The following is a 23,249-nucleotide window of genomic DNA, read 5'->3' as shown; positions in this document are numbered from 1 at the left end:
TGTCAGACATTATGAACATTTGGAAACTACTCCCATTACACTCTTGCAAAATTTCAGTAACTTCTCACCTTTTCAATACCTGTGCAATATTTTATTTTATTAGCATCTGCTTGATATCAGTGTCCTTACTGCATATACTCACTCTGTCAGAACACATACTGGACATATTCATAATCTTACTACTCATGGTCTTTTATTGATCATAATTCATTTTAGACAATTTATTATTCTTGTGTGACCTCTTATGTGTGCTACTATTTAGTGCACAGCTGCTGTTGCAACAAAATAATTTCCCCACAGGATGAACAATAGATATTTTCTCATCTCACGTGGGTTTGATTTGAAATGAAATCCTGTGAGGTGTGTGTGTGTGTGTGTGTGTGTGTGTGTGTGTGTGTGTGTGTGTGTGTGTGTGTGTGTGTGTGTGCGCGCGCCCGCGTTTAACTTGATATTGCATAACATTTATAACTTCAATGCAAAACAAATGACAGGCGCAGACATGTCCAATCGAATGAAGCCAGCAGTCAGACCTATTTTAATGGCTCAACGGATGACTCTCGCTCTGTGATCGTCTACTCATCCTGTTGGCACCGGATGTGGCCGAGATACCGGAAGTTAAATCCACAGAACGCGTGCAATCATGGTGCGAACTACGCGTGCAGTCATGGTGCGAACCAGGAGTTCAGCTCGCCTGAGATCAAGCGAGGAAACCGTCCTGACCAAAGCTCCTGCTGTTTTGGTAAGTGTGGGAAGAGGACTAAGCATTACAGCGTGACGGATCCCAGCCGTAAAGACGGCCTGATACGTTTGACAGTTGTGTGACTGTGAGCAAAGCTCACATGGACAGACAGAAACCGTCAATGTCCACGCGGTTTGAAAACCTGAAAAACTTTAAGAGTAATAATGATGTGGTCAGTTTGTGTCCGACTTTGAGAATGTGGGTCGATTTTAGTGGGAATGTGGGAACCACAGTGATACGTTGCCCTGTTGAAACGATATGTGAATGCCTCCGCCATATTGGTCCGGGCAGTGCATACCATTGCTCACATTTTAACGACTGTCATAAAAGAAAAAAAATACCATAACGGTTGTATTACACAGTATATTAAGTGAAACATTGTTTTATTAACAAAGAAGAGAGTGGACGTCGATTGAAAGGGAAGCATTGGGCTCCAGTCTTATAAAAGTAGTATGTATAACTGTATAGCTGCTCAGGTGTGTTTCAAATTGTTCACCCAATAATCAGCTCAGTTACATGGTATAAACCATTTCTTTAGCTATGAAAACCGTCACTTTTGATTTTAAAAAAAAGTTACAAGGTCTTAAGTTTGTAATACAGAAGAAATGCTCTCTAAATTTTAAGAATGCATAAGGAGTCAATATGACGGTGACCCAGAAGGGCCGACGCAGCAATACAACAGCAAAGGCCGCTGTTGTATTTTGGCACTGGGCCTTAGGGGCCACCATAACAAAGAAAGACAAAACAAAACTTCTCACATTACAGCAATATGACTTGGGACAACCACTTGATTTTGCACTAAAGAAATGAAAAAGAGATGTTAACTTGTGTGTGAGTCACTGTAGCATCTCTATGGATTGTGTATTTATGATTCATAAAATGGGAATTAAAGTGGACTTCGATTTTATGCTGGAGTTTGAGAGTGACAAAGAGTCTAATCCTCTGTCCTGTGCACAGACTGAAATGTTTTTGTTTTGCTAGTGGCCAAAACATTTAACCTCTTAAGCCCTTTCTTCCTTTGCTGCAGTTTCACAATTGGCAATGATTGCTGTCCTCCACAGGTCACAAGCCATCAGATAACCCCAGAGGGCCCTGCACAAGCAGAGGACGCCACTCACCATACCCTGATACAAAGCTGTGATTCAGAAGAAGCTCCATCTTCTGTCTCCTCAAACAAGAAATGTTTTACTCCCGCCTGCCCTGTTGTTCAAATTGAGGGAGACTCAAGCTCCTCCACTGTGTCCCGTGGGACTAGAAGACATAATGCAAGAACGAAGACAGTTGCCAGCAGTTCTACTCCTTCTATTTACCAGAGAGTCACCAGGAGTCGCTCTCGAACCCAAGAAAAAAACAAGATGGAGTCTTCAGGTGAAAACAGCAGTCTCCCAGAGAAGCTGGAAGATTGCCACAGATCAACTAGATCCAGAAAAAAGCTTTTTGACCCCATTGATGAATTGGCAGAAGAGCTGACAGACAGCAGTTTGTGCGCCACCCAAGGCGGCGGGACTCCCTGCAGCAGTCGCACAGGATCAGGGTACAGCAGCTGTGGCCCTCCATCCACAAGTAGCTCAATCAGGAGCATCACAGTTGTTTACAAAGAAGATGCTGTAGAACCACTCAAAGAGGACGAAGCCCGCAACTGTTCCTCCACAGATTGCACATTGAGCCAGATGTCTGAAGGAGAAGTCATAGACGTCACTCTTTCTGATCCAGACAAAAAATGTAAAGAAAATTTGACATCAGAAGATTACTCACATTTAACATCTGCAGCGTCTGATGATCCAGCTTGCCTCAAAGAAGCTCCTAATGAGCTTGCAATTTTAAGGGAAGACCAGCAGGTGGAGCCACCTGCTGAATATGAAGGCAATGACACCTCAAAGATGAAAAGAGAGGAAGTCCACTGTTCATCTGCACCATCACAACCTTCACAGTCTGTGAGTACAACAATACATGAAAAGCCCTCTGAAATGACTGTGGACATGGACGAAAAGCTGCAGGATGTGGATGTAACGGACGTGGAAGCCCACACATCTCAGAGCATCAGGCCTCTTCATGAGGCTGCAGATGTTCAAATCAAGCCCAGTGTGGCCATCACCACCTTTACAGGAGACTCTCAGAAGGTGGTTGAGGATGATGCAGCTGAATCTCTGGCTAAAAAGCGGAAGACCATCAGTCTGCTGGACAGCAGTGATGAAGATGAGGAATCTGATGAGGAAGACAAAGAACAGTTGGAAGTATCTGAAGCGGAGAGGGCCAAATCTACCAAAATATCTGCTGCATGTATTGATGGACTGTTTGTGATTGACACGCGACCTGGGAATGATGTAGATGATCAGTACTACAAAGAAGGACGTGAGGGAGAAGAGGCAGGTGCAAGTAAAGAAGTTGCGGAAGAAGAGTTTGTAGACGAGGAGGAGGAGGATGAAGATGAAAAGGCACTCACTCTGTTCTCAAGGAGAGATTCAGATGTGTAAGTATTGAAGAAGGTGGTGCCAGCCTGTAACCAGTTCATATACCACAAATATAATTTTTCATCAAGCCGTAAAGGCTTGAAGGTTAAATGTCATGTTACACATTAGTCTCTGATCGTCATGTTGAGAAAAACTCTCTTGTATGTACATCAAACACCGCACTGTGTCATACTGGGGATGTTTTTGCCTTAGTTGTCATCAAGAAACATGACTTCCTGTGGAATAAGATTGAAATGGTGTCAAAGGGCACAAAGCTAGTGTACGGTACACTTTGTAGTACCTTCTCTTTATTTGGAAATAAGACACTCTGAAAAGCAATACTACTGAGCTCTGTAGTTTTGTTTCTGTCTTAATGTGAGAAAAACGGCCCAGTTGTACTCAATGACCCCAATGTATCTGTTATTTCAGGAAACACTTGTCCAGCAGTATCGACCCTGGAATCAAAGTCAAAGATTTTGGTGGACTACGCATCACTTTTGATGGCGGCTCATCCAAATCCAGCCACACTTCACAAAAACAGAAAGAGAAGAAGATCTACGATGATGTAAATTTTTCTTTTTTCTTTTTTTGCTTCCAATATGTTCTGGAATGAATAGTTTCATTTTCATACAGTCAGGAGTGAATCCATCAACTTTCAAAATGGTCTTTTTACCATTTTCTGTTTCTGGAATTTGTTCAAGTGTTGCAATCTTTTGTCCACAGGTGATGAAGAAGAGTGTGATTGGACCAGATTTTGAAAAGACGGATGCCGTGTCTCCATACCGTGAATCTAAAAAAGCTTTGAGGTTGAAACGCAAAGTAAGTTGGACAAAAAAGTGTTTTGTTAGTGGTTTCACCATGTGGAAAGTGAATCCTGATTATTTTAATCTTTTACACTCAGATGATTGAGGAATTTTGTCAAACTTTGACGCGTGACACAAAACAACTTTACTTTTTGACATTAGCAACACAAGAACAGTGAAGTAAGAGTTTGTTGTGATGAAATCAATTAGTGATACATTTTAGATGTGGTTCATGGGTCCAAACAAATGTCTGAAAAAAAAAAAAGAAGTTTTCCTGAACTTGTTCTTGGTGTAGTTACTGGAATTTCATTCAGTTATTTTCTTCTGTATCGAGACCGTAACAGGCGGTTGTGTAAAACTAGCTAAATAATATAATGTTTAACATGTTCAGAACTGAGCAGAAGGACACAGTTTGTATGAATACGTGTTGTGGTGGTGTTGTCCCGAAGCTACTGTCTTCCTGTGACCGTACACATTGTGAAGAATTTACGAGTGGTTTCCAGAATGTTGTTTTTGCATTTTCCACATGCCATAGGACCTCGCCAACAAGCCTTTCTAATATCAAAGTTAATTGAGTTTCTGTGAATTAGAATATAGCAACATGGGCTTTGGCATGTCAGTCTGCTCTTCTGTCAGCAGCTTCAGCACTTCATTTAAAGTTTTGCGACTGGAAGACAAAGTGAAATTTCATCTTTCAAGTGTTGTGTACATAAAGTTACCAGTTATGTGTGATTCCATGTGGAGGTTGTCAGTGATTCCTGTATGTTCTTGCATTTTCGTGTCCGCAAATAGTCAAGATTTAGGGACTTGAATATTTTCGCTTCTGAATGCAATGCTGCAGTTTGTTTAATGCTGCTGTTTACGCCACTGGCTAACCCCGCCTCCACCCCCCAACCGCAGGAGGAAAGGGAGAAGACAACAGGAGAGGCTTGGTTCAACATGAAGTCTCCAGAGCTCACTCAGGAACTGAAAGGAGACCTCCAAGTCTTGAAGATGAGAGGCGCTCTGGATCCAAAGAGGTTCTACAAGAAGAACGACATGGACCGCTTTCCGAAATTTGTCCAGGTCAGTGATGTTGTCACCTGCTCCTCAAATGTCCTCCAACATGTTTGTCAGTCTGCCAAGTCTTCAGGAGTTTTACCATGAGATCATGGGCTTTAACCTTTGGTCTGCGTGTTCCAGCTTGCCACTGTGGAGGACGACGCTATACACCATCATTCCCGTGTCCCCAAAAAGTACAGGAAGTCTACAATGGTGGAGGAGCTTCTGGCTGATGCTGACTTCAGACAGTAAGTCCAAAATTTACACAACACCATCATTCGCTGGGTGTTTTATAACTTGACTTTTCTGCTATGGTTTCATGATATGCGTACTTTTTTTTTTCTTTTTTTAGTTGTTTTAGTTGCTGTTCAGATGGATTAGAATGGAGTGCCTTAGTGGGCATCCATATGATATAAATATCGAATGTAAGAGAACACAAATTACCTCCCCATACAGCTCACTTAAATGCAATAGAACATAGTGTGAACATAGTTCACTAATCCATTATTTATTTAGAAAATTCTTGGAATTAACTATATAACAGGGATAAGACTCCCAGATGGATGTTTGCGCTGTTTTTAATTGGAGAAGTTTAGACATTTCTATTTCCATTGACCTAACAGTAGTAAATCGATACATGCAGTGATAAAGAAGTGAATTGTAGCTGTTCAAAGTGGGTTTTTTAACTGATACCATTTAAATGGCATAAATTTTGAGCAGTTTTATACACTAAATATTTGGGTTTGTTGACTGACATTTGTAGTCTGTTCTGAAGCCTCCGCTTGGTGTAAAACAAAGATGATTTTGACTGTATCAGAGAGATGTAAAGCCTTCAGCTTTATATTATATTGTTCTTTCTTTTTTTCTTTCTTTCTGTCTTTCTCAGAAGCAACAAAAAGAAGTACCAGCACATTCTTTCAGAGCGAGCGGTTTCCTGCAGGAAAAAAAAGAATCGCTAGGTGTTGATTCAACTTTGTACGACTTTCTCATCTTGTATATCCCCTTCTGATCTAAATTCAGTGCAGAATCATTGATGACAATAAGTGCAAACGTAACATATCTGAATACTTTTTTTTTTTTTTTTTTTACAGGAAAGATGGAGCCAGCTTTCAAAAAAGAAAAGAAAAACAGTTGTCAAAATAGAACCAATAATAATAAAATGGAACCAGAGGATATCAGCCTGAGACTCACTACTTCAGAATGAAACACAAAACGATAGTTTCAGCAAACATTTGTTGCAAATTTTGATTCCAGGAACTCAAAATGAAAGCTGTAAGGCCTTCTTTTCTTTGTTTGAAACAATCTGGATTGATCCTTTGAATCGGAAATGTAAGGAGAACTTGTGTGAAAAAGCAAAAAAAAGGGTTACTTTTTTTTCTTTCTATTTTGACAACTGTTTTTCTTTTCTTTTTTGAAAACAAAATGCAAATGACTAAAGTAATTTAACAGTATGCTATATAATTTTTTTTTTTTTTTTTTAACAGTCTGAACATGTGAAAACGACGAGTATAAGATAATGACATGAACACTTACCCTGGCTTTCCTCTGGACAGAGATCAATATAGGTTGTTTGTGATAGCTAATTGGACCCCTGCTCCACATGTAGTCGGTCTACTCAGTGCAGTCAATAAAAAGATGTGAAACTTGTTCACCGAAAAAAAAAAAACCCAAAAAAACCAAGGCCTATATTTTGTTATTTGCGTAATTCGAAACTAGTCTGTGCATAGAGCTACATTTTTTTTTCCAGCAGTGGTAAAAGATGTAGTTTTACTCCTGCGGCTCCTTAACATACTGTAAAATGTATGAAATTACTGTGAGGTGCAGGAGACCTCACCGTCAGCAGCATTCACAGAGCCCTCTTTGAGAAATGTCTTCTGTAATGAGAATCACATAGTGTCTTCGTTCGTGGTCTCAGTAAATCTGTGTCCGCCTCTTTTGTTCAGGATTGCTTGAGTTCCTCTCAAATGTCAGTCTCTTCTAGCTCCTGGCTCCCTCTCTGCGCTTCCTTCTTGTTTCTTTTTTTGCTGTGAGAGATGATTCCTCTCTTTAAAATGCAGCACAGAGGATAGATGAGAGGGCCTGTGCTGCTATGCTGTAAGTTTCCTGTCTCCTCAGAGGACCAAGCACAAATGTGACCTAGCATGCTTTGAAGAACCAAAATTTAATTGATGTTATTTTAAATTTACATAAATAAAGATGTGTTTGCTCATTTGAAAATGAGAAAACTTGAAGATGAGTGCAAGTGTTTGTGCATGTGTTTACACAGATGACACAAGGCACATTGACAGCAACAGAATGATCATTTTCAAATATGCTTTATTGCAACTAGTGAAGTTGCCCATGAAATGCATTGATAAGGTATTGGTCAAAGGTCAAAGGTCAGGACGTGGTCTCCGCAAGCTTTGTGTGTCTGCAAAATCCTTTGGACCCGGTTGTGGATCTGCTCCCCATAGGATGGGCTGTGATGGAGTCTGAGGAGCAAAAATAATCCCATTAACATGAAGCTTTACAGGCTGTGTTCATCCTACGTTGACATTTTCACTGTTGCTGTGTCAGCATGGCCCATTTATGGAAGAATCAACGCTGCCATCTGCAACTCTGGTGCACACCAAGCAAACTGAGTCCACTCCAGAGTACACATTTTTGGCCAATAGGAGGACAAAACTGAACTTCGTAACTTTGAGGAGGGTAAATGGGCTGTTGTTCATTTACACACATACAACATGTAAAGTGGCAAAAAATGAATTTGGAAAAAAAAAAATCACAGAAAAAAACAAAAATTAGAGTTAAAAAACAAGTAAGGTAGAAACAAAAACTGAAAACAAAACCCAACATGTACAACTATTTTTTTTGTGTGTGGTTTTACTTTCCAATGATACTGAGTTGGGCTGTGATCTGATGAAAAGTGGGTGTATTCTCTTCTCTTATCACAAGAAACACATTTTAATATATTGTAGTCTAATGCAGAGTACAAGAGCAAGCAGAACTGATTTCTACCACCTTTGTAAAGAAAAAAATTAAAAATAAAAACTGTTGCACTGGACATGATTGAGTCTTAGTTTGAATTGGTGAGAAGGGTGTCTTGTGCAAATTTGAGGGGTTCATAAATACCTTATATACTGTAATTTCATAAGTGCATTACAGTATATGTTCTTTATTATGCAGTGGAATCACATGAGACACACGTAACACTAAATCAGGCTTAACCCTGACAGATAAATATAAATAAAATCAGGAGGCAGAGTGATAATTTGTTTACACACCATTTAAAAAAACATTTTTTCTAAGACCATTTCATATGCATTTAAGTTAACTAAAATTGTTGACTAACTCGCTTGAAACCACCAAATTTAAGTTCCTATTTTTTAAAGAAATATTGTGCGTCTTTTTTTTTATTATTATTAACAAGTGCACAGTGATGTTTAAAATTGCAAACCTGTTCTACAGTAATTGCTCACAGCCCAGGAAGCCTTTCTTTGCAGCCTGTGAGTACATTTTCAAGCATGCTGATGCAAGGAAGAATGCCAGTCAACCACAGTAGAACCCATTACTGACTGAAGTTATTTTTATTCTCTGTAATAATGCCTTGAAATGTGTTGTACTTGGTGCTATATAAATAAACCTGAATTGAATTGAAATATACCTCAAGTGTTGTGAAAGTCGAGGCATTTTCAGCTGCAAATCAACAATTGCATTTTTGTTCAATGAGCCTGATTTGCTGATACTCAGTTAAATGTTTATGCTAAATTACTACAGTCAACTTTAATCTGCCAGGTAAATAATCTGTTACAATTTGGACCACTGGTCTCTACCACAAGTTGTTGTGTAGCCCTCTAGCCCTCACTGTACTCACAGTTGCCTTTTCTTGCCTGACAAGATGCAGTCACAATATCACTTCTTTCCACTAGTCTGTGCTGCAACCAAAGAAACGATGAAAAGAAAGGCACAGCCACTTGTGTTCAAAAATAAGCTCTGAAATTGACAGAGCCTCCATGCTAACATTCATTTGGATTTTGTTGTTAACGTTCCAACTTTTTTGTGCCAATAATTATATTTCACAATTGTGAGTTGTGCCTTCTGAACTGGAAAGCCTTCGGATTGTGCTTCATCAGTATAATAAGAGAGCGTCTGTGAGGTGGCCAAAGGCAGTTATGAAACAACAGATTGCTCTGACAAAAATAAACTCCTGTATTTCCTCTCATCCACATCTATTTGAGTGGAGGGGAGATGAGTGACAGGTGTCTTGGCTGGGCTGCCAGCGCGAGAAGAGGGGCTTTTCATCTGTTATCAGATAAACTCACTACCTGCTTCAAAAAGTCATCAAGGACAAATCATCCAGAGACATGAATAGACTGAGACTTCAGGGCTTAGGGGGCAAACGTCACCGCTGGCATCTGTCATTTTCTTTATAGATCAAGGATTGGTAGCAACACGTGCCCCTCTGCCTGTCGGAGGGAATCTACAAAGGCCCGCTCTAATCTCCCACCCAGCAAAACCTGTCGTGTTTCCAATCCTCAGAAACTATCATTAATTTCCTGCAATTTACTTTTCAGTTTAAGATTGTTCATTGATTTTAATGTTTACTTGTGGACTGAGCAGAAGGGAAGAGGAACGGGAAGCAGAAACAAACAACGCAGGCGTCGGTCCTGTTGCTGTGTTCAACTCACAGCTGCTGTGATCGATGACAAGGTCTCTCTGAATGTATTAAAGTCTGCATTGGGTCAAATGTATCAGTCTCAAGCTCAAACACAAATCAATACCATTTTCCTCTTTGTTTTCTCTTCTCCCTCCATAATGAACAAACATGACAAGACATCAGCTTCTGTAATTTAAAAGGTGGAGGGGAATTTATCCTGCCTGTCGAGTGTGATCAGAATTAAAGATTGGATGTGTCTGTACACACAGATGCACACGTGCGCACACACACACGCACACACACACAGACAAACAGATGATGGCAACAGCAGCAGCGTATGGCCAACATCTCATGGGATTTCCATATATTTGCTGTAGACTGTAATTGGAAACTCATACAGGTGTCTCTTTTGCTTTTAAGATCTTTTCAGCAAACACACAATGATTTACACAGATGGAACCGGATAAATTCAGGGCAAACACCACAAAAAAGAGGATTATGCTCGCTTCTGCTCTTGCGTGAGTGTGTGGACAAGCTGTTTGTTTAGTGGCCAATAAAGTCAAACTCAAATCTCAGAGGTGATCCTGAAAGTTGAATACCTGCTGATTATTAGATTGTAGTGCAGGTGGAAACACAGTGTTCCCTGATTTCTAACATTTATTGTACAACCTGCAGAAGTCTGTCTATGTTGGTCTCAGAAAAACATGGAATCCAAATTAAAAGTTCACTAATTTTTCCACTTCAGTTTAGCTTTACATTGGACATTCACTATACTTAAGTTCACTTCATTATTTATGTGTAAATTTCAATATTTCTAGTTTTTTTCTTTCTATATTATTCTTTATCTTAGCTTAATATCAAAACATTTGAAAATTTCAGACTTTTTTTGGGTCGTCAATAGAGAATAGATATGAAAAAGACAAATTACTGCAGTCTCCATTTTTAAGAGAAGAAGAACTTCTCTTAAACGTCAGTGAACATTTTTAGGTCAATAGTAATGCAGAATGTCTGCTTTTTGGTCACAGAGCTCCACTAAGTTCACACAGTTGTGCAAATTTAAAAAAAAAAGTCTAGATGGACAATGTCCCTCAATTCACTCTCAAAACTATTTCAAACCGGGAAACAAATTTTGGGAGTGAAAAATGTTTTCTTTTGAATGTGTGTTTACTGTTGTTACATAACACATTTAAATGAACTGGATTTAATTTTCAGGAGGTGTTAAGTGGTCACCTTTCTCGGAGGGAATTGCTGATGGCCGATGAAGAACCTCTTGTTGGGCTTCTGATCTGTGGCTCATGTTTGGATGACGTGTCTCGGGGTGACTGGATGCCAGATTCAATCTAGTGAAGAAATTCACATTAAAACCATTATTGGACAGACATGAAAGACAGGTAGAGGCACCACTCAATTAAAAGTGAAATGATTTTTTTTTGTCCTGAATGTATTATCCTTTATTATTCTGGTTTGCTTTGTTTATGATAAAATAGTTTAAGACAGATGAAGGCTTTTCTTCTTTTTGAGAGGTGACACTTTTTAGTTTTAAACAAATCTATCTGCCAATCTTCTTCGTTGGTGAAATCAAAATTCACACAACCTAAACTACTTTAAATGATAAAATGCACCATGATGAAATTGTAATCAATGACAAAACCATAAAAGAAGAACACAGATTAAGTGCAGTAAACTATTATTTATCATATGCTTTCAGAGGACTGTCTTAAGTTACATCAACAACGTCATCCTTGCTAGTCTGGACAGACATCAATTTGGAAGAACCGGGCGACAGAGGATGCAGTCTCATTAGCACTGCACACGGCCCTGACTCATCTGGAGCATCCCAACACTTATGTTAGGATACTATTTGTGGACTTCAATTTGGCTTTTAATACTGTAATCCCAGACAAGCTGACAATGAAGCTCCAGAATCTTGGTCTATCAACCTCTTTTTGCCTCTGGATTAAAGACTTTCTGACCTACAGGCCTCAAGTGGTGAACTGGGGACCAGACATCGTCCACACTGATCCTGAGCACAGGCACACCGCAGGGATGTGTGCTCAGTCTGGCCCTTTTCACACTGTTCACTCATGACTGTTCTGTTGTTCACCCCACAAACATGGCAGCGAAGTTTGCAGACGACTCCACTGTAGTGGATCTTCTATTGGTCAATGATGAGACTCACTACAGAGAGGAGCTCCAGGACCTGACGGGATGGTGTGCACAACAACCTGCTCCTGAACACCAGCGAGACCAAGGAGGTCATTGTGGACTTTAGGAAATCCAGGAGGATGGAACACACCCCTCTCTACATTCATGGGGAGGAGGTGGAGCGGGTGGACAACATCAGGTTCCTGGGTGCTGAAAACAGCACAGGGGATTCTGGGGAGTCCTCTACCATATCTGGACTCGATATACGACAGCCGAGTTCGAAAGAGGGCTGGTCGTATAGCTGCAGACCCCACCCACCCAGGCCATGAACTGTTTGTGCCCCTTCCCTCTGGAAAGAGGTACAGGAACATCAGAGCCCATACTGACAGACAGCTTCTTCTTCTGTGGAAGCACAGCTTCTTCCCCAGAGCTGTGAAGTCCATCACCCCATCTCCTTAAGGCAATATACTACAACATTTCACAATCAAGTAACATTTTGTTTACTGTCTACTTTGACTCACAAAACACTGTAGTATAGTAACAAGATGACCAAACTCAAGCTTGAAATGTGACTTTAAGGTCACTGTTTGTCAATATACACAATATAATAATGATCATGCAAGTAACCGTGTCTCACTGATGTGCTGTTGCACCAAAACAAAAATTTATTTCATGGTAAAATATTATTGGACTTGGACTTACTCTTGTTGCGCTTGGTCTGTGACTCTGCCGGAGAGAAGAATCTACATGAACACAGACAACAATTGTTATTTTTAATAAATCCAGACAGCTCAGAGTAGTTTATAGACTGCACAGTGGTGTAGTGCCACTTTTAAATACTAAAATCTGTCTTCCTGTACATGAGGTCAGGTAAACTTAATTCCGTTCAAATGTTTACACAACCAGTAAAATCTGAGATCACTGAAATAATTGGAAAAAAAATCTCAATCTCACTATCTCAGTCACGAAGCTGGTATATTTTCACAAGCAAAACAAAACAAAGATGAAAAATAATAATAGTTAGGATTAATGATGCTATTATCAGTATATTATTAAAGGCACCAGACCACAAGATCAGCTGGATGCCCTTTAAGACAAACAAACAAACAAAACAAACAAAATCAGGCTGTTGGCTGGTCCAAGGAAATTTACAGCCGAGTTTATTCTTGCATAAAATTATCTCACAATCCTATGCAAATGGGAGAACATGTTTTATATTTCTGGTAATTTACCCTTGTGGTCAGCTGAGAAGCTGACAGACCACCGAAGCACACTTCCATTTAGTGTAGAGGAGGAAAGAGACCCCACTGAAGAGATATTACTGCCACAAGAGACCTAGCAAAACAGGAAATAAAAAATGTTTTAAGCTGTTTAATGGAGTTACAATTTCAATTTATTTTAAGCCAGCCAGTAAACACAGAAAATAGGCAGAAACTGAATACATTTCTGGACTTGTAAAATTATCCTTGGTCCAAAAGTTTATCCACTGAAGTAAAAATAAAGAGTAGTTCTGCAACTATATTGCATAAATTAAGTCAAAAACATTTTTCACAATGGATCATTTCTAACAGCTCGTGCACAATATAGTAAATGCTCGCTGTCAAGCTATTTCCTGTCATCTCAACACTGAAGCATTCCTCAGAGAAAATCACAATGAAAGCCCAAAGGAAACAAAAACAGCCTTTTTCAGTAAAGCCTTTACCAAAGTACCTAGACTCTGATATTTATAGACATGGGGATCCCTTCACACACAGAGCAGGAGCTGAGGCTTGAAGGATGTGCTAATAATGCATTCACCATTGAGCTAAACTACTTCATTAGGTATCTATTTGTTAATTGCAGCTTGACTCTCAATTATCAGGGTTAATTGTAGTAAGAAGATTCCCTCAGGAAATCTAGTGGCTGCAAAACATGCTCCTGTCTTCAATCAATTGCCCATTGTGTCCTACTAAACTCCATTCACACATGTGACAAAAACAAACACAGCAGCTAATCAGCTCTCACAATAACAGCTTGCAAGTGGAATTTGAAATTCATACCTCAAGATTAGATTTGATGTAAATGAAAAGGCTGAAATACAGAATACAGTGTGTGTGTGTGTGTGTGTGTGTGTGGGGGGGGGGGGGGGGGGGGGGGGGCGGTTAGTGAGGGTGGAGCTGAGAACCCAAGGCTGTGCTGTTCCTGTCCATCCACTGTAAACATTCCCCAAGGCTGTGTGATCAGAAAATCCCTCTCTTTCATATGCAAATCTCCGCTTGCTGTGATAGTCATAATTGAAGTGTTAACAAATGACTGCGTTCCAGCCCAGATACAGGATGTGTGCTATTAAAGCCGGCTCATGTCCCTCAGTGAAGATCATAAGTCATATTCCAAACGCATGCAAACATTGTCATGACGTCAAAATCCATTAACAGCTCAGGTAGAAAGATTAACACTGCTCTCTTATTATGTCTTCCATTTAATCTGCCAACCACATTAAGTAATATTTTGGGATGCTCCCAAAGAGATTCGAACTACATCAACTCTGGACCTTATTAATCTTATAACCCCTGAGCATCAAACACGTTGGCTAGGAGGGATATAGCTAATGTTACCAAAAACGGAGGCTGACTCTCCGTTTCCTTCCTGAAGCGGTGAGGCCCCAGCTGAAGGTGGCTAAGCCTCTGTCTGGTGTCCTCGGAGAGCTGGCACATCTTGCGGTGGGTGTAAGGGGACAGGGCTCGTGTCCTTGAGGAAACTGTGTGCTGCTGGTATCCGCAGTCCGTAAAAGCTCTGGTCACACTGCGTTTCTTTCCTTTGCTGCCTCTTTGAGGGCTACGACCAGACGGTGATGAAAGAGGCGAGCGTCTGGATGCCGATAGAGGGGCAGAGTCTGTAATTCTAGACTCAACATTTAACTTTTCTTTCCTTCCTTTCAAAGACGCACAGCTTCCATCATCTCTTCTGATGAAATGCTCAATAGAGGGCAGAGGCTTGCCTGTTGAACTTCGTCTGGACGAGGTTAAAGACAGCCTCACCGAAGAGAGATTGCAGCTCTGGGGGTACAAAGCACAGGGGAGCATGTTGTTTAAACCAGGTGAATTATCCTCACACTTCCTTTATTAAGATGACACACAACATTTCAATAGCTCATATGTGTTTTCTTAAGACAATGTCAGCCATTTATAGTTAAAGACCCACTCTCAGTGGACAGCGCCAATAAACCATCAGCTAAATCATTCAGCTTAAGTGTTATAACAAAAACAGCAATGACAGTCAGCACTGCCATGGAGACAACCTCTGCAGAATTACCTCAATAACTCTAATGGCGACTAACATTATTCTCCAATGCAATATCCCACTTCCTCCAGGTAATGCCAAGCAGAGATAAATAAGTTAAGGTAAAATGTTAATTGCATTTGATGTCCATCTCCAGTCTAATATGATAAAGAAGCATAGCCTGGCTGTAAAATGAAGATAATCTAAATGCTAATTAGGAAAATCACACCACATTAAAACTACTTTTTTAAATAAAAAAAAAGGATGATGAATAAAGCCACATCGAGACTGCCATTTGAGAGTGATCTCATTTAATGGAATTAAGAGGAGTAAGCCTTCTTCCCCAAATCCCTCCTCATCTCTTACTTCCTTCAGAACGGCTTTCTCTTCAGTCTAGGACAAACACTGAGAGTGTGAGACTAATTTTTCCTGTCACCAGTAAGCGAGGCAGCCTTGTCTCATGTGATTAACAATTGGTTTTGTGCATTACAGACACAGTTCAACAAAGGGCGGGATGCTGATAAATACCAACAAGGCCAATTGTCTGTAGCGAGGCAGGTGCACAATGATTCATAAAGCTGCTGAGCACTCACAGAACGCTAACACGTTAGCACTGGAGGCAGTTGTGATATTTATGACAGTCATGTTTGCTAAATGCCACTGGACAAAGAATAACTGTCTGCTTGACATTATGGAAATACACAAAGATATCAGTTAAACACACAATCCGACCAGATCATGGCCTGAAAGGGCTAAAAAGGAAAGAAGAACCTTCTTCCAAGAATGCCACACATGTGTAAACTACATTTATTTAACTACAAACTACAGATCTTAAGGACTTAATTACCTAATCATGTTAAGGTAAGATAAGGTAAGGTAAAGATATGATATTAAAATGATTTTCCTGTTACTACCTTGTTTTCAAAGGCTGATTTTGTTTTCATGTTTCTTTGTCTGTAGTGAATCAATAATATTTATCATTGTAGTACTGTCACCGCAAGTGTTTAGCTTTCTGCATAATGTCTAATAATTAATTCTGACCTTGAAGGTATTTTCTAACTGCAAATACTACTGAAATGCATATGCAGCTTTGCCAGCCTATCCTCTGTTCCTCCTCACGTTAGGTTGAACTGGCAGTGGTGTGAAACTTATCTATAGCTCCATATGTGAGAACTTCAGTTAAATCTGCTGCTTTGTAGTGATTTACTATCAATACATAAAGAAAAAGAATCAAACATCACTCTGTCAAAATGTTACAATGTCCTTATGGGACTGTACTTCTCGCTGCAAACATAAACCCGACGAGGGTTTTTACAGCAAAGTCACCATGAAAGGGAGATTTTCAAACACTCCATCAAAAAGGTGGACAAACAGGTCCTTTTGACATTACTGTCATATCATAAAGATTATTGCATTTCTTGAAAAATAACACACTGCTAGAATCTGACCACAAATTCGCAGTATTCTCTCAGAATAGGATATAAATTGTCAGCTGGTGGGGATATAGGGAAATACCTATGCCGAGGAGCCATTAGGAGAGAGAAAATGGATAATTTCTGCTGTCTGACAGTCACAGTGGTGCTCTGATCCTGACGTCCCCCTGAGGGACCTGGAGAACACTCTGACAATCTTCCTGGCTGACAGTGACATCCCATTTAAACAAATAGCTTAGCTTAGGTTACCGTGCCTGGGAAATGCATGGCACTGTTTTCGACACATGCCCATTGTTGCGTGATGGATCAAATGTGACTCACAGGACTTTCTGTGAAAGATTTTCATTCATCTTGTTTTTTGAACTTACTCTCTTTTCAGGCCTCAATTAGTATGTTCAATAAAGTGTCCTTCTGTTCAAACCCACATGAGTGGAGACACATTTCATAGACTTACTACATTGGATTAATACAATGCTTCAAATGAAGGCTGAGTCACAATTAAACACCACTCCTTTCACAGGATGAGTGCAGCTACTCTTTTGAATGAAGACTTGCATCAAACAGACACCGCAACAGTTTTTCATAAGAGTTCCTCTAATTTGCCGTACTGCTGCAGAAGAGTGTAACTTTCCCCACCTTCGTTAAAAAATAAATAAATAAATAAATAAATAAAAACAGGGCACTTTGAATGAAGGCAAATGGCCCTGTCAAAAAAGACAAAGACACAGTTTTAACTTAGAATTTAAGTATTTAGGTACAGAGCACAGAGTCTTGCTGCACACTACTTCTGAATGATTTATTTGATTTTAAGGTAATCTATAAATATGCAGCATCTCATCCCATCTGTCCTGCTGGGCAACAAGTGAGGAAAGTGGCTCTGATCTGCTTTTAATGTAAACTGTCTTTAATGTAGGCTTGTTGAGTTTGATGGCTCAGTGGTCTAAGTGTCAGCTTTGGTCACAGGTTCAGATACTGCAGCGGTATTGTGCTTCTCTAAGTTCTTCTTAAGACAGACATATTCCCACACTTGCTCCTTGGGACAATAGAGTTTTATGTATCATCATATCTAGGTCAGATTAATTTCTTTTTAAATGAAAATGTCAAAATATTAATTGAATTAAGCAAATGGCTAAGCTGATGTTTTCTTTTTGAGATTTATATTTTCATTAATAATTAACCTTTATATTATGACCCTGAAGCAATTACTTGGCCCATAAAAAGTCAAAGAGTATCAACAAACCTCCATCATAATTTTCTCTCACCCGAGGTAATGTCGCAAAATTGTTTCTCAGTGATTAACACAGTAGCATTAAACATGGGATGAAACAATCACAAGACTGAGAAACACAGAATGAATCTTTTTTTTTTCTGTACAAATTGATAAACTCCTTAAACTATTACCTGTTTATCAATATATTGTTTTAGCAATATACTGTTAATTAAATAGAAAAGTATTTTAGGACACTGCCATGAAATAAAGATGGTCTCTGTCCATATCGGCAGTTTATTATCAATACGATAAACCAACGCACTCTCAAGCAGAGGAATATAGAAGCTAAAATACTAATAATAACAGCTTTCATTGTACAAGCAATAAAGAAGACAAAGAACGACATAAAACAACAAAGTCTGGGAAAAAGTCAAAAGTAGTAAAGTTTAGTTACAAACAACAGTAAAACACTGGTCTAGACACATGTTAAGGAACTAACACGCTGACGTGTTCAGTGAAAACTCTCAGCTACTCAGATGTGTGAGAAGAGCGTTGCTATCACCAGCACAGATCTGCCTGTCTGTAATTATATTTACAAGGAGAGAAGAGATACCCTTGAAACACCGCCAGTATGGATAGATAGATGCAGTAGCCATGGCAACAATAGAGGGTAGGCATGTAGGGGTGAAACAGGCAAATGTGATGGTGAGCGAGCGATACCACTCATTAGAGCCCATCAGAGATCAAATCCAAGTCCAGATGTTTCAAACTGACAAGTAGATCCTCCAGTATATTTACAGATCAACGACAGACATACGGCACAGGAATTAAAAGCAATAAATTATCTGGTACACTAAAGTGGGAAACCCTGTTTGTGTGTGTTTATGTATGCGCTGTTCTTTCAGTCCTATTAGCTGCGTTGACATGGTCACGTTTTTGTCAGTCCGAGAGAATTCCTTTCGATTATCAGATTGGTCTTTTTTATATGAACACTGATTAAAGTAATTGAAATGTTTCGTCAGTTTATATGCACCGTGATGTGACACGATCAATTTCCGTGGATCAATCCCATAATGCTTTTGCACTGTGACATTTGCAGTTTGTGCATGCGCACAGAATCCCACAACTGGCTTTACTCAGAAGCCTGCCAATATCAAAACTGGAATTAATTATTTTTTTAAAGCTGCAACATTAGAGATACCTTCTGATGACCGGGAAGAGACGAGCGCAGGATGCTTTTTTGAGTGTCTTCGCAGTTACGTCATTACATACAATGACACTTTTTAAAAATTGATGAGGTCAGTTTGAACTGAAGGTTAAAGCAAGGGTTTATGGTGATGGTGATGGTGAGCATATGTTAAAGCAATATCCTATGTGTGTGTGTTTGAGTTTGTCAGAGACCTAGGTGATATGATAAAAGGACATACTTACAGGTGAGGCAGCCGAGCTGTCTCTCCCATCACTCTCCTCTATGACTGATGTTGTGGTAAAGTCTAGCTTAGGGGAGATTCCCTGGAGGGAGAGGAACAATAGAACAAACACAACATCTTTAACAGGGAGATGAAGACAAAGGACAGATAACAGCACTGCCTCCAACACCAATTTACAACTGCAAATCTTCCATCTATGTCTCAGTTGAGGAAAACAAATTGCAGAAAAGATAGACTCCAGTGATGTTTAAATAATAAAGCACTTCAAGAGGGACACCTAAATTGATACATAGTCCTCAAACACAAACACATAAAAGCAATGGTGAGGGGAAGGGTGTTTAAAGATATTTAAAAATGGCAGTTAGTGCCTTGGAGAACAAGGAGAGAAAAGAAAAAGCTTTCGCCAATCAAGGAGTTAAAAGAGTGAACGCAAGGAGGAGGTCGAGTGACAAAGGGATAATATAAGTTGAGGAGGACAAGAAAAGAAGAATAAAAAAAGATGACGACTGAGTTCTCAGACTGTTTTTCTAGTCTGCAAAGCCAAGACAGTCGACAGCTGCATTTGAAAAATGCCCTCTTCCAGAGGAATCCGCGATGTCTGAAACAAGACAGTCCTTTTGGAATTGGTTGCCTTGGAAGTGTACTTGCCTGTCATGAGGACAGAAGTGGAGCCTCTGAAATCTCACTTAGAAAATCAACAGTCTCCTCCAGTTATTGAGAGCAAAGGCAATACTGGTGCCAATCAAGCTGGATCACATGGTGAGCTCCGTGTTGCACTCTGCGACATTTGATTTACGTTTGAATATATGGGCTGACAGGAATATTAAGTCAGTGGTATACAGTTTGAAATTGGTATCAGCAGCTCAGGTATGTACAAAGAGAAGGGAAAATAGGATGTATAAATTGAGCTGTATTTACCTAAATGCTCTATGTGAAACAAACAATTTAGATATCAGTGACTTTCTATGTATCGTTAGGTGGATAAATAGAAAGTTTATAGCCATCAACCCAGGTGAAAAAGGAGACAATAAATAGATAGTGAGGAGCTTACTAAAAAAGAGGGGGACCTTCTCATCAGTATTTCACCCTCTGCTGCTTCCTCTCTGGGACCAGGGTACAAGAAACTTCTGGTGTTTTCTTCCATTGTGGCTAGGATTTCACCCTCTATAAACCGCACAAAAAGAGAAAACAAGAACACATACACAAGCAGTTCCACAATCCAACTTAAAGATCCTGCTTTTGCAGTGTAATGATTAGACAGAGAGGGGACTGAACACATACCTGGAGGCACTGACTGAATCAGCTCAAAAGATGTTGTGTCAGCTAAGAGGAAGAAAGAATAAAATGACTGTGAGCTAATGACTGGTATCACAGCTAATAGCCTATAAGCCTTGCATGGGATAAGATTCAGGACTAAAAGATGAGGAAGCAAATCCCAGATGGCCGTTTACCTTCAAGGAGGTCAGCTACATCAGCAGGGTCAACAACACCGGAGAAAGTCTGGTAAAACAAACACAGTACAGACAAAGCAAATCAATACTAATAAGAAGATCTGGCAGACAGGCCAGCATCTAACTTTGCCACTTTCTCAAAAGTGGAAAACACTTTTATTGGGACCTGGGGTGGAAATGGAGAAACTGGAAGGATGCTGGTGAGAATCCCAATAATTTGAAAAACCTGCACGGCAGCATAATAACTCTTTGACTACAATCTATAAATGAATACTATTTTCATTTAACAGGTGCACAACAAAGCACATACAAAAGGTAAAAACATTTGTTCTGTTGTTAACATCTAAATATAAGTACAGTTAATAAATTTCACTGCACTAAAATGCTCGTCAAATAAAGCCATAAGCATTCCTTTCATCTTACAAAATCTAAACAAAGCCACCACAAACTAACAGCAATCCCATGTCACATCCAGGAAGACTTTTTTTTCCAGTGATAAATTGCATTATTCTTACCTTGACAAAAACCATTTTGTGGTGGAACACTAAAGGGAAGACCGGAGGCAAACAGGGGGTCTTCTTGAATTGGCCCATGATGCACACACTGAGGTAGATATCATTCTTCTTGGAGAGAAGCACTCCCGGGCATGTGATCTGTACACAGTGTCATATGTTGAACATCTGGCGATTTCAGACCTTTCTTAATGGATTTTGTATTTTCTTTTGGTGCTGTTGATTAATTATGCAGATGTTCACAGAATATTACAACACACTGAATGCTGTGCATATCTAAACAAATACAGGCAAAGACTATTCAAAATCAAAGTTTAAAAAAAATGAGTTGTAGATTATACTGTAATCAATGTGGCGAGATGCGCAGTATTCATAGCTAATGCGTGATTCCCAGTAAGTGTTGCAAAATCTTCCTTGGCTTGAAATTAAAATTTGGGCTCTGACTATGGGTGAAGGTTGGATATTCCTTTTAGAGAGTCCCCTGGCTCGAGCTCCGGACTCGAACCAGCGAACAGTGAAGAGTCAGTGTATTCCTGGCCTAAATCCAGTGATAGGATTTGTTAACCACGGTATCCACAACAACGTCGACATACAAGGTGTATACTAACGTATCTGTGGCTTATTTAGTAGTATCTTCTGTACTAAAAGTCATTTATCGATAGAGGCTTTAAATACTGATTTAGTTTTGCTGTTCAGAGGAGGATATGAGCTCGCGACCAGGATACATATCAACCGTGCTCCGAAAGAAACATCGAGTTTCCGCCTAAAACAGCAATACTTACTTTATGGACATCCAGGAAAACAGTACATTTCAGAGACTTCGATGGCTCTTGGGAGGAGGAAAACATCTTGAGGCCAGCAATTCAACTTTTACAGGGCGACATCATAACAGCAACAGTCACCAAGCGGATGTACGGTCACGTGACCAAGGAGCAACCAATCAGAACAAGCGCGCACGCACACGCAAACACAAACACGGGCGCGCGCTTATCTTAAGTAAGGAAGTCAAACATATGGCCATTTGGATACAAATTAGAAGGTTCAATCCAGCCTGTGGGATAACCTTGCAAAGTTTAGAAATTGTTGCTAATAATTTGTCCCCTAGGAGGTTTACTGTTTTTATCAAGCAAGGTCATAATGCCTTGCTGATGCCAGATCCCATTAGATCGCAGAAGCTAAGTAGGACCTGCTTGGTACCTGGAGACAGTGAGGGAACACCAGGAGGCTTGTGTGAATGCAGTGTGAAAGTGAGTGAGTGGTGGTGGTATACCTCAGGGTAGCTGTGGCTACAGATGCAACTTACCAGCATCAAGTGTGGAATGAATGAATAATGTCATTGTAAAGTCACTGAAAAAAGGTGCTATATAAAACCAGCACCTTCTTCTTTTTCTTCTTCTTCTTTTTCTTCTTCTTCTTCTTCTTCTTCTTCTTCTTCTTCTTCTTCTTCTTCTTCTTCTTCTTCTTCTTCTTATTATTATTATTATTATTATCATCGTCATCATCATCATCATCATCATCATTATTATTATTATTATTATTATTATTGTTATTATTATTATTATTATTAAGAGTGAAGGACGGATGCAGAATGAAAATGGGTTTGACACCACTGACTTGGAGTTTCACATCTGTTGCTATAACATAACTAAACTTGGTCAATTTATTTACATAATGTGGAACTTTATGACAATTAGACACAAGAAGACAAATCGAGCAAGGTCATGAACAAATCGTCTTGTTTATTGAATAACTGTCATACTAACAGATATTCTAATACTGTCTATGTGACAAAATCATTGAGGAACCACTTTTCGTTACAAGAAGAAATGAACTGCCAAATGTAGTTCCCAGGCAGAGTTTAAATGGAAAAAAGTGTGTGTTTTTGTTGCTTTAAATACTGTACTTTTATTTGCCATGCAATAACCCAGAAGTGAACATGTTTTGATCTCAGTCCAATGTCCCCAGTCTTCCCACTGTGACACTGTGTGGGAAAAACAAACCAAACAACTCTTTACAAACTCTTTTGATATTTGTAGCTTATAAATACAATAAGGTGTAAAAGATCATCCTGTCACTTGCTTTGCATGCTATCCAAGCTGAGTCTATGTCCATCTGTCTTTCTATCTGTTTGTCTGTCCGTC

The 23,249-nt window shown here is 39.6% G+C and overlaps 2 protein-coding genes across 3 annotated transcripts; one reads left to right on the top strand and one right to left on the bottom strand.

Moving 5' to 3' along the window:
- Window positions 1-610: 610 nt before the first annotated feature.
- Window positions 611-7,830, top strand: dnttip2 (deoxynucleotidyltransferase, terminal, interacting protein 2). The gene is made up of 7 exons (XM_030083649.1): window positions 611-739; window positions 1,801-3,209; window positions 3,619-3,754; window positions 3,913-4,008; window positions 4,893-5,057; window positions 5,175-5,281; window positions 5,920-7,830. Exons 1-7 carry the CDS (start codon window positions 641-643, stop codon window positions 5,990-5,992), a joined length of 2,085 nt encoding a protein of 694 aa, XP_029939509.1. The 5' UTR covers window positions 611-640; the 3' UTR covers window positions 5,993-7,830.
- Window positions 7,338-22,023, bottom strand: spata6 (spermatogenesis associated 6). Of its 2 annotated transcripts, XM_030083650.1 has the most exons (11): window positions 21,891-22,023; window positions 21,112-21,249; window positions 20,597-20,645; window positions 20,427-20,468; window positions 20,197-20,309; window positions 19,147-19,227; window positions 14,409-14,849; window positions 13,047-13,149; window positions 12,517-12,557; window positions 10,900-11,009; window positions 7,338-7,504 (listed from the first exon to the last, which is right to left on the bottom strand). In XM_030083650.1, exons 1-11 carry the CDS (start codon window positions 21,954-21,956, stop codon window positions 7,399-7,401), a joined length of 1,290 nt encoding a protein of 429 aa, XP_029939510.1. In that variant the 5' UTR covers window positions 21,957-22,023; the 3' UTR covers window positions 7,338-7,398. The 2 variants fall into 2 exon arrangements, with proteins under 2 accessions (XP_029939510.1, XP_029939511.1); XM_030083651.1 differs by lacking the exon at window positions 14,409-14,849.
- Between the last annotated feature and the right edge of the window lie 1,226 nt (window positions 22,024-23,249).

Source organism: Salarias fasciatus, chromosome 23 (assembly GCF_902148845.1).
Source record: "Salarias fasciatus chromosome 23, fSalaFa1.1, whole genome shotgun sequence".
Lineage (NCBI taxonomy): Eukaryota > Metazoa > Chordata > Actinopteri > Blenniiformes > Blenniidae > Salarias > Salarias fasciatus.
Note: the sequence above shows the minus strand (reverse complement) of the source record. Positions and strands in the feature narration are given on the sequence as shown.